The 12,271-nt window shown below is 45.2% G+C and overlaps 1 protein-coding gene across 1 annotated transcript in view; it reads right to left on the bottom strand.

Annotated features, from left to right (window-relative positions):
* LRP2 (LDL receptor related protein 2) overlaps positions 1–12,271 on the bottom strand; it is a 216,187-nt gene that overhangs the window by 146,840 nt on the left and 57,076 nt on the right. Inside the window, exons 5-8 of the mRNA XM_077319790.1 lie at positions 3,329–3,439; positions 3,121–3,234; positions 1,821–1,937; positions 338–481 (exon numbers count right to left, since the gene is read on the bottom strand). Of these exons, the coding sequence (XP_077175905.1) occupies positions 338–481; positions 1,821–1,937; positions 3,121–3,234; positions 3,329–3,439 (486 nt within the window). The remainder of the gene's footprint in view (positions 1–337; positions 482–1,820; positions 1,938–3,120; positions 3,235–3,328; positions 3,440–12,271) is intronic.

The raw sequence follows: 12,271 nt of genomic DNA, 5'->3' as shown, positions 1-12,271 counted from the left end.
AATGCTAGAGGGCGTCACCCCAAGGGTCAGACATGACCCGGTGCTTGCACAGGGGATACCTTTACCTTTACCTTTGTTTAGAATTGCACTCGAAGCTGGGAATGTGACAGCCCAGGATAGCAAACTGGCCAACGGACATGAAACCAAACGAAAGCAGATGCTGTTTCAAAATGTACATGGTATAATCATTCTAAAACCAGCCACACCAATACTGCTGTGACAACTGTGCTGCTTATTCCTGCCATGACAAAAAAATATGCTTTCCCTGTTTTCAACAATGTAATCTCAATGGCAATGAAGACTGGCCCACATGACCATTCTGATGTTCCACACTCACTGCAGTGTCTGCCGGCTGTTATGTTGGCTTCGTCTTCTCCATCAGGACAGTCTGGAGTCCCGTCACAGAATTTACCCACTGGAATGCATTGCCCTGATACAGGGCAGGCCCATTCACCTGGGTAGCAATCTCGCTGGCCACTCTCTGAAGAAAGAGAACCAATGAGTATCAGTTACAAATCGTATTTCATTTGGGGGTAAGGTTTTAACTATTTGCCATTAATTCTCTAATGACAGAATACAACCACGATAGAGTCTAGCAGGCTAACTTTCTCAGCTTCTCCTTGCTTCTGCAAAATGCATTTGAAAAAACTCATGTTCTATAATTTACATGAGCTTTCTCACGTATTAATCAGGGGAGACTCTGGCTTTGTTCTTAATGCTCATGGAATTTATGTATGATTCTATATTTTTTATTGTTGATTCGCATTGTCACCCATTCTGAGCATTCAAGACAGGATATAAAAGTCTTGCATGCTAGACTTCTGTAACTCGCCGTACACGGGCCTTCTCTTGTCCTTGACCTGGAAGTTTCAGTTGCTGCAAAATGCAGCTGCAGGGATCCTTACTACCGTCATCTTGGAGGACCTATATCCAGCCAGTGCTGCATTAGGAATAAATAACTGGCATGATTCACTGGCCACATTGACCCATTCTTCAGAAAAGCCACTAGCCATGTTCTCTCTATATAGGAATAACTTCGTGTTGAAATTTATTTACTTCATTTCTACCCTCAAGGGGAACTGGAAGCAGCTTACATCATTCCTCTTCCCTCTCTTTTATCTTCATATCAATCCTGTGAGGTAGCTGAGACAAAGTGGATTGCTCCAAAGTCACCCAGCGAAACTTCCAAGGCAGAGTAGAGATTCAGACCTAGGCCTAGACAGCTAGCATGGTGTAATGGTTAAGAGTGGTCTGATTCCCCATTCCTCCACAGGCAGCCAGCCTTGAACTACTCACAGTTCTGCTAGGGCTGTTCTCAAAGAGCAGTTCTGTTAGAGTCCTCTCAATCCCACCTACCTCACAGGGTGTCTGTTGTGAGGAGAGGGAAGGAAAAGGTGTTTGTAAGCTGCTTTGGGACTCCTTTAGTTAATGGAAAGTAAGGCTTAAAAATCAGCTCTTCTTCAACCATATATACCACTCCATGCATTATTGTGGGCCATGAACAGGGCCCAGGCCCCTGCTCCTATACCCAGGTACAGTGGTCCCTGGGTAAAAGCTATAGATATATTACAGCTAATATTTTATGGACTACTGAGGTCTTGAGGTCAAAGGATGCAACTCTACACTGCAAAGAGATAGCTCAGCTTCATCCTGTTGGTCTGAGTTTAAAATTTAGCAACAAAAAGACAAAAATCATGTATATGTTCAATGAGCAATGTCCCCCAAAAGGGGGCAAATGCAAGACGTTTGCCAAGTCATGTTCTAAAAGCATAGAAGATTTAATAAGATCTTATTGGTAACTGTCACATTTAATTCTTTACCACATCCAATCTCATCTGCATTATCTTCACAGTCATCATCTCCATCACAGATCCAGCTCTGATGAATGCAGCGGCCACTCGGGCAAGTGAAGAAATTCCCTTTGCAGGTTGCATATGCTGAGTAATAGGGAGGGGGGAGAAACATAGACTTTTAACCAACATCAAAATGCCAACTTTTTAGCTCTTCTTCGCCCAATAAACCTACATTTGGAAATAAAACTACTTGACTTTTGATAGAACCACCATTCCCTGTAAGCATCCCCTGTCCATTCTCTGTGACTTTACTAACAGGGAGATGCTTATGACTTTTCATCTAAGAATTTTCAGGCTCAGCGCAACCATATTCAGTGTGCATACCAGTTCAAAATGGTCTGAGTGCATATGAACTCTGCCTCATTATTGGTAGAGGCCACGCATCTAACAGTGTGAACTGCACTTTCCCTATTTAACAGCTTCTAAAGTTTGGCTGCCATGTTTGTTGGCAGCATTTTCTAGACTGTCAATCAATATGTGTGTGTGTGTGTGTGTGTGTGTGTGTGGCAAGTAGACACTAGAGGTATGCAATTTTTTCCCTCAATATTTTTGGGTTTGATTCCCCAAAAATCAGGATTCAAAAAAAAGGGGGAATTTCAATGTTGTTACAGAGTTTTTTTCTGAAAATCCCAAATTTTCTAGGGTCCAATAAACCTAAACCAAAAAAGAAACACAGAGCAGCAGCAGCAAGGGCCCTTTTGGCTAATCACCGTTAAAACTGGACTGTTCAAAAGAGCCAGCCAAACAGTCAATCCTGCAGGAAGAACTCTCCTCACAGGCCCAGCTGAGGATCTGCTGGGTGGCCCCGTTTAAACGACTGTCCAAAACGAGCTGGCTAAACAATCAATCGTGCCCCCAGGCTCAGCTGGGGCTCTGCTGACTAGCCTGGTTTTGTCAGTAATTCCCAAATATGTCTCAGTTTTTTTCAGGGATTTTGTTCCTAATTCTCCTGAAAAATCCAAGATACATTTGACAAGCCAAAAAACACCCAATAAATACCGATAAGGTGTTTAGGGGGCATATTTCCAGTTTGAGTAAACCCAAATCCACACCCCTAGTAGAAACCCATACACCTCACAGCAGATCTTAAAAGTGCTTTCTAGTGTATACAACATTTAAAGAACATTGAGAGTTATAAATGCTTGGCCAGGGGGGAAAAAAACGAGAAAGCAAGTAGAACTTAGGAAGTAAAATGTCCTGGCATTTTAGGACAGTTGCAGAGCGGATTGTAAAACGGTCAAAGAAATCCAAATGGCAGCCAGCGTACTGCAAGAGTGCTCATCGCTCCTGTCTCCACAGTCATCGTCATGGTCACAGACAAAGGCTCGAGGGATGCATTCTCCGTTCCCACACTGGAACTGGGTGTTGGAGCAGCCGTGGGCTAAAAAGAAGGAAGAAGACAGGGGTGTGTGCCACAAACAGAAGTCCACCGATAAACCAGCGGCTGTTTCGGAGCATAGAAATGCAGCACTTACTGCAGTTGGCCTCATCGGAAGCATCTCTGCAGTCCACTCTGCCGTCGCAATGCTGGCTGGCATTAAAGCAGGCGCCGTTGGAACAAGACAGCTGATCACATACTGGGTACTCTACAAGGAGAGAAGCGGGTTCAATGCATGGCATCATCATTTTTGTTCCGCCATCATTATTGTTCCTGCTTTATGAAAACAACAGAATTCGCAATCCAAAATCACTCTGTTTAAATAATCATCACTTGCTTTGCCACTGTTTTGGGTAGTCAATCCATCGCTTGATTGTTCTGCAGCAAATGTTTATAAACATCTGTAATAAATAATTTGAAGAACCATCCTCTCAAAGCACTCTTATATTTAAGCCACTGCTGCCTTTGCCTAGATTCTCTTGCTCTACTCAGTACTGAAACTCCCTTCCCTTCAAACCTTCCATCCTGGCTCATCTCATAATCAAGCAACTACCTGTTGGGTTTAAATGCTTCCCCCCACTGAATTCAGCAAGACCCAGGCATAACTAGCTTTTTCTGAGACTGTTTACACACTGGGAACTTCACTGCCCCAGCTCCTGTGCAGGAGCACAAACCGGGGGCCGATGAGGTGCATCGGGCCAAATGTGGGTGCAGGAAGAAGTGGGGCAACCTGCCATGACTAAAACTCCAGCCTGCAGCCCAGTGTCCGGGCGAGGATGGAGAGTTAGGGACCAACGGATACGAACGCGGGGAGGGAGGCTGTAGAGAGGCGCCCGGACTTCAAACCTGGAATGAGGATGCTAAGCGCAAGGGACTTATAGCAGCCAAACCGGTCCTCGCGTTGAGTGCCCGACCAGCCTGGGAAGGGGGCGGGGGAAAAGGGAGTTGTGATCAGTGGCACCTCCCTACTCGCTCACCCCGAGGAAGGGCCCGCCCGAGAAGTCGCCGGCGCTGGAACCTAGAAAGAAACGCTTACCTGAAAGTCGAAAGTAACTTCCGGACGCCGACGAGTGACTAGGACGGAAGGGCGGCGGCGACAAGACGGGTTATGTAGGGGGGCGGGGTCCAAGGCGGGAAATATAAGGTGGGGAATACACCGGGGTGGGGGTTGGTGTGGATGAGAGAAAAGGTCGTTGCGAGTGTACGGGGAGGAGAGAATAAAAGACGGTGTTTGGAAAATCCAGCAGACTTTGTGATTCTTGGGCGGAAGAAGAGGGGACGCCACGGCTGAGAAGGGTGAACCTCGCGGAGGGGCTAGGAAAAGCCCCACACCCAGCTTGAAACCTCCAGTGCGTAACCAGTCAAAGTCCAGGTCACAGTTTTCTCACTAGACACGCCAACAGATTACCTGCAATCCAGCAAATCCAATCCAGTACACACACAGTGCTCTGTGTAGATGTGGTATGTCCCTTTCTCACTGTGCACATATTCACTCAAATGAAGAGGGCAAACTCCACTCAAATAGACACTGATGGCTACAAGCCAGAGAAAATTAGCTACATCCCATCACATTATGGTAGATACATGGTTGATTTCAAGGGGAATCCGGGACCACTAACTTTCTCTGGTGCACATGTACCAAAGAGCCCGTTAGAAGGTTAAACTAGGCCATAATTTTTCTCCAGCTTAGACTGGAGAAACAGGATTTCTATTTGTCTTCCAAGTTTCATTCATTGCTTTCCTGACCCTTTCATGATACTGTAATACAGGATTTGGGGCCTGACTTTAACCTGCCACACACAATGAGACAGGTAGTAGGTTCCAAATTTGTCTTAACTGCATAGCCTCAATAAGGAAAGTTAAGTTTTGATCTTTCTTTAAGGAAAATATCCCAATATCTTCCAGATAGCCAACAAATTATTATTCTAGATCAGGGATTCCCAACCAGGGGTCTGTGGACCCTCAGTTCTGAAGGGGGTCCATGGGAGCTCTGAAGTGGCATGGTATGGGGGGGGAGGGTCTAGCTGTTTTCTCAGCTCCTACTTTTCTTCCCGGCCTGCATGAGGCAGAATTGCCACAGTAGTGATAAAAGTGGGGGAGGGAGCAAAAGGAAGGCTAAGGGTGCGGGTAGTGATGTGACTTCCAGGGGTGTGGCAGGGGATGTAGCCAGCTGATATCACTCCCGGAACTCCTTGAAGTCTGAAAAATGATTTCAGGGTCTCCTCCATGGTCAAAAGGTTGAGAAAGGCTGTTATAGATGCTGCTTTAGCTACATCAAAGGCAATATCTTCAAAGCCCTCTAAATAAAGCTCAGAAAGATGCAATACTATTTATTTATTACATTTACTAGCCAAAAAGCCTATTGCATTCAGGAATGCGATGGGCGCTAGTGGGCAGAGGCAGGTAGAGCGGGCTAAGGAAGGGGGGCGTATTGGAGGTGACGTTGATGTTGGCGGCAAGGAGTTCGGTGAGCAATTGCCGGTGGGTGCGCGGAAGTCTGGCGGCCGGCAGAGAGGGCGGTGGCTGGACAGTCGCAGGGGTTGTGGTGTGTCCTGGTCGCACAGTGAACGGTCAGGAAGCGTGGCGCTGGCGGTGAGGGTCGTGAGGAGGGCCTGGTCCGCTGGCGGACGGGCAGAGTGTGGTGCGGCTCCACAGGCAGGAAGGGCTCTGCCGAAGCAGAGGCTCCATGGCATGCGGGCGCCGGGCTGTGGGGCGCAGCCAGAATGAAGACGTGTATGGAACGGGTGGCTCCCTGGCGGGCGGAAGGCTGCATGGCAGCGATGGTGGGCACAATTCTGGGGAGCCTAGAAGAAAGCGAGACAGCCAAGCGGAGCCCTCGGCAGCCGGGAAGTGTGTGGCGACAAGGCTTGGTGAGCGGCGCCACGCAGCTGGGGAAGGTGGGCGCTGTAGGGGCTGTCCCCGCTGCCTGTGGCTGCCTGTGGATTTCCAGTGCCGGACAGAACCGGACAGCAGAGTGCAGACCCAGATAGCTCTTTCAACTTTATTTAAGAGCCAGTGGTAAAAATATACCACTCTCACCTGAGGCTCAGGGCAGTTTACACTGAAATTCATGATATAATGCAAAGAATGCCATCCTTATCCCTAGAACATATAATAATTGAGAACATGTACAGTGAAGCTCAAAACAACAGTATGTTTAACTTTTAATGATAGCTTTCTGATCTTGCAGCTCGTTATTTTGTGTTTTCCAGCACTGCGATTTGACACTCTGTCTGTGAGATGTAGTTGGTGTTGGGAGGGGTCTCTCCGGTCTGACTGGCGTATTGTTTCATTGGCCTCGACCAAAAGCTGTTTTAGTTCCAGTAGGACCTGATCTCTTCTGGGAGCTCATTCCACTAGGTGGGGGCCAGGTCAGAGAAAGTTCTGGCCCTGGTCAAGGCCAGGCAAGCCTCTCTGGGGCCAGGGATCACCAGTTTATTGGTGCCTGCAGAGCGTAGTGCTCTTTGGGGAGTATAGGTGGACAGGTGGCCCCTCGGGTACTCAGTGCCCAGACCTTTAAGGTGATTACCAGAACCTTACACCTGATCCGGTAGTCAACTGGTAACCAGTGCAGCTGTTGGAGTGCAGGCTGGATTTGGGCCCTTCAAGGTGTTCTCATAAGAACCCTGGCTGCCTTATTCTGGGTCAGAGATAAGGGTAGACCCACGTAGAACGAGTTACAGAAATCCAGCCTAGAGGTGACCAGTGCCTGGATCACTGTGTTCTGGGTCCAGGTAGGGTGCTAGTAGCTTAGCTTGGCACAGATGGAAGAATGCCAGCCTTGCTACTCTTGTGACCTGCACCTCCATGGAGAGGGAGATGTCAAGGATAACGCCCAGGTTCCTGGCTGAGTGTGCAGCTGATAGTTGCACCCCCACCAGGGTAGGGCAAGCATGCTTCTTTGCCTGGGTCTTCCCTGCCAATCCTCAGGACCTCTGTCTTTGAAGGATTAAGCTCCAGAGCCATCCTATCACTGTTTCCAGACATCTGGCTAATGACTCTGGGGGTGAGTCAGAGTCTGGCTAATGACTCTGGGCCATCCATCATGAGGAAAAGCTGGGTGTCATCTGTGTATTGGTGACATCCTAGTCCGAACCTCCTTATCAGATGGGCAAGAGGGCGCATGAGGATACTGAATAGGAGTGGGGAGAGAACTGATATTTATATGATTTACATACAAAAGTTTCAGAGCAGAGCAGTAATTGTACGGTGATTCATGTGAATCTCAGTGCCATCTTAAATAGAATTACTTCCCTCTGAGGTCGCTTAAATGTACTTAAAAGAATGTAACCCTGGCTTAGGAGGCCCCTGTTAATCTCCCCAGTTAAAATGTGCATACTCATCTTTGGGGAAAAGGAAGAATCAGGGAATTGAGCACATTAAGACTAAGGCCCATTTGTGAATATCTTCAAGGGACAACCTCAGAAGAGGCCAGCATCTGAACAGAAGAATTTCTCCTCATGCACCATAACCCTATTGCATTTAGCCCTAATACAGATAATATTATGAAGACTGGCTGGATTATTGTAAGGTGCTGGTTAATCATAGCTGATTTATGGTGACCCCCAGCAAGGGGTTCTCGAGAGAAGTGAGATGGTTTGCCATTGCCTTCTACTCCAGAGTCTTTCCTTGGTGGTCTCCCATCCAAGTACTGACCCTGTTTAATTTCCAAGATCTGATGAGTCTGGGCGACGCCATGCTCCCTTCCCTCACATAATATTCACTGCATTCGTGGATTTGAATGAAGACTCCGTGAATTCTTAGTAATGACAGTTCTGGAACCAGGAAAACAGATGCTTCCAACATGAATGGTAAGTTCTGTGATCAGGACATATTTCACATATTAAGGAAATATATGTCTAATTTATTATTTGTCTTTGTTATGGAATCTGGCATTTTTTGTATTTTGCATGGGCTAGACTGCCCAAAGGAATTTTAACAGGAGCAGTGAGGTATCAAGGAGTCAAATCCTCCTTATTCGCATTTTCTCCCAAACTCTGGAGTTCTAAATTACCTAGTCCTGTTCCCAAAGTGGAATTAAAGCTTAAGGTATTCTCCCTCTCTCTTTTTAATTTAGGTGCAGAGCACTGTTTGTGCCCTTTCTGTCACATCTTTCACTACTTCCGATTCCTTTCCTTCTCCACTGCATTACCAGCACATGCTCATGCATGGATAAAACATTGCAAAAATTCGAGATAATTACACAATGAGAGCATCAAGATTCTTTTTGTGTTGCCTTTTTATGTACTCAAGAAAACTTTGCACAGATGAATCACAGTGCTTTACAATCAAAATCACTTTTTTGTTTTATCAGTATGCGCATCTGCATCGCCAACGTAACGAGGAAATGAATGCAACAGAAGCTGCATATACTTGGATTTTAGAATTCATTTTCGAAAATACAGATAAGCTAGACTATAGGGAAATGGTGTAGTCCAGAGAAAATGTTCAAGGAAGGGAATGCAGAAGATCTGCTTGTCCCCAATGCAAAGGAGAGTTGAGCTAAATTTAGTGGTTCACAGATGATAGTACCAGACATAACGTGAGCACTTTCAGATTTGACAGGACATCTAAGGAAGACTTCCTTCTTCTTTAAGTTCTGTAGTAAAATGACTCTGGTCACAGAACCGTCAAATCCATATACATCATCTTATAATAAACCTTATTGCAGTTAATTCAGTTGCAGGGTGGGCGGGGGGGGGATAACGTGGATTTTTTCAGTCTCAGTGTTTCTGTTTAATTTCATTTTGGAAAAAGTCAACCCCTGTGACTGTGCTTCTAATTAACTGCCAGTAAGCAATAACAACAGAACCTTAGGAGCCAATACCAAGATAATTATCAGGGACAGCAGGTCATTAGGGCTAAATGTGATTTCTCTTGACAATACTTTGACAGCTACTGTGGACAGCCGCATGCATACTTCAGGATTCTGTAGAGATGTACTTTCTTCAGCACTCTTTCAAATTGGGAGAGTTGGGAGATTAGAGGAACTGCATTTTCTATCCAGGAGGTATAGAGGACCATTAGAAGTCAATTCATGCCCACTGGAGGTATTTGGCTTCCTGCCTGATCCCACAATCAATCAAATGTAAACTTAAGGATGGCTCTGATTAAACTGCTCTGCAATGCTTCTTTTGATGTAATGAAGAAAGAATGGATGTCTATCTAACTATGGATGTCTATCTAACTATAAATTTCTCTGTAGGATCAATTTCAAGAGCATGCATGCCAGCCTCTAGCTAGGGCCTGGGGATCTCCCGGGATTACAGCTCACCACTGGACTACAGAGATCGGGTCCCCTGGAGGAAACGGATGCTTTGGAGAGCAGACTCTATGGCATTGTAATCTTTAGAGGTCACTGTCCTCTTCCCAGGTTGCACCCCCAAATCTACAGGAGTTTCCACCTGATTCTCCGGGGGGGGAGGGGGGCATGACAACTGCACTCAGGGAAAATCAAGTCAGCTAGGCACTGAACTGATGGGTTGGACCTGATGCCATTGTGATTATGCCCCAGACTCACCTGGAGTAGGTGTCTTTAATAATTTAAAAATTGGATCCTTATTTCTTAAAATTGCTGCATATTCATTTAATTTTGTAATACAGTGTGTTTATTTGTCCATATAAAAAAAGATTTCCAGGAAATAAAGCATAAAGCCCACCTGAAGGACAAAGAGAACTGCCAATCAGTGTAATAAATCAGTATTCAAATGATAGGCCGGTACATCTGCCATATTCACCCCAAGAGCAGGGGAACTAATGCTCAGCCCCATAAGGGAAACACACAGCGAGTCCCCCATATGCTCATTTATATTCTTCCTAATTGTATGCAAAAAAAATTCTCAAACTTTCAGGGCAGAGCGTGTCCTTTTTTATCTAGTTTCATGTGTGCCAGGGCCTGACTTTGCCTCACATTAAAATAAAACATGATAAAAGATGGAAAAGTATTCTGTACATGCATACGATTTCATTTTTTAAAGAATTACTACTCACTCAGTCACCTAAGGAGTTCTCATAACAGCCAGCAAATGCAATAAAACAAAACATTAATATAGTGGTTTACTTAGTCACGGCCACGCAAAAATACAGGCAAAGTCAAGCTGCAGAGAGAGGCGGACGTGAAATACACCATTTTGGTGGTCTGCTCCGGTAAAAGTTCTCAAGTCCCACTGAACAGACACGAGTAGGATTCTGGCCTCCTGAAGACAGCTCTTAAAATACAGCAGTGGTTCTCAGCCTGGGATTGGGACCCCTTTGGGGGTCGAACGACCCTTTCACAGGGGTTGCAGCAGGGCAAGCAGCTTGGCCGGGAGGAAGGGGGGGACGCCATCCACACAACCGCCTTGCCGAGTAGATTGAGATAGAGCATTCGACTGTCTGGAGCAGCGGAATAGCATGAGATCGGCATAGTGGGACAAGAGGCAGAACTCAACTGAGAAACCCCAGGGGAGAAAAACCCATTTATATACAATCATGAACGATGGATCTTCACGCCATTGGTCAGTTTTGGTTTAATTTCTATGAAAGAACACCTGAGTAATGTTATGGTTGGGGGTCACCACAACATGAGAAATTGTATTAAAGCGTTGTGGCATTAGGAAGGTTGAGAAACACTGAGATAAAGAGATCAGTCATTCCAAATACACTCTTTTTATATAAACTTGTGTTGTGGTGGTACATGATGCATATTCTAAACATCTGGTATGTCAGAGGTTAAGTTGCAGGAGCGAGATAAAGTTCAAGTTATGTTTTGTTTAAAAAATAAGCTATGGCACAAATGTTTGATAAAGTATCTCCTATCAAAATGGCAAAATAAATATCACAGAACGACCCTGATTCCTAGAGGGGTGGCTTTTTGTTCTCATACACTTTATGACTTGCTAATTTTCCTTAAATGTTTTAATTACAATTTTCTGGAGGGTAAAGGAAACGCAGACTTCCAAATCATGGCCATATATTGATGTCGCTGGAAAGAAAACAAGTTGTTTTTATGAAGCAGAACAATCCATCCGTTGCTCTAATTAAATGGCCTAGAGCTAAAACACTGATGTGTATCTTAGCCTCTGCATGGGTAGATTTTCTTGCCGTTAATCCCATTAGCAATAACACAGACAGTAGCTTTGAATCTACTTTGTGCCATTTGACTACATGTATAACTGCTGAGTTACTACCAGGAGCACTGTGCATTTGACTGGCCTCTGAAATATCACAGCTCATTCAGAAATTAGAGCGTTTATCTCTGGTGCAATTTAAAGCTTGCCTCCAGCAATGCCAGCTAAAATAAGGTTCTTCAATGTCTGCTGAAGCAGACCAAATGCTTTCAAGCTAATTTGCACAGGAGCAAAAAGGGAGGGCTTTACACTTGATAAATCATAGTGGGTTGCAGTGATGGCCAATACTTCTGTTGGGTTTAAAAGGGAATTAGACACATTTATGAAGAATACATCCATCCACAGCTATTAGCCACGATGACTGAATGAAATCTTCTCGTTCAGAGGCAGCCAAGTGCTAGAAGGGTTACAACTGCTTGTAGACCTTCCAAGGGCATTTGGTTGGCCACTGTGTGAAAACAGGGTGCCGGACTAGATGACCCATTGATGTGATCCCTCAAGGCTACTCTCATGCTATGTAACCACTCAGCAAGAACAGACCATTTGGATATTTACCGTACAGGGTCCTTAATCTGAGGAAAGGAGGACATCTTGGTGGGTGTTTCCCACCACCCACTAAGGTAGGAACAACTTTTTTTTCTCCTTTCTGTCTCTGCTGTGGGAGTCACCCACCCTTCAGTTCTGGCAACTCCAAAAGCAGTTAAGCTACTCCATACTCTAACCAATTGTATTCAAATAGTATACAATAGCTTAACATGAAGATGTTGCCTGCCTCAGAGGGCAAATTTTAATTTTATCTCACTTCCTTTGAAAGTAAAATGAGTGGCAATATCAGTGGAATAAAGAAACAAACAGTGCCTGGGAACTAACAGAACATTTGGTTAATGTTCTTTCATTGCCTGTGTCTTGAATTAAGAGTAGCATTTTTTAAA

This window comes from Paroedura picta, chromosome 2 (assembly GCF_049243985.1).
Source record: "Paroedura picta isolate Pp20150507F chromosome 2, Ppicta_v3.0, whole genome shotgun sequence".
Taxonomy (NCBI): Eukaryota; Metazoa; Chordata; class Lepidosauria; order Squamata; family Gekkonidae; genus Paroedura; species Paroedura picta.
This window is presented reverse-complemented; position numbering and strand designations above follow the sequence as displayed.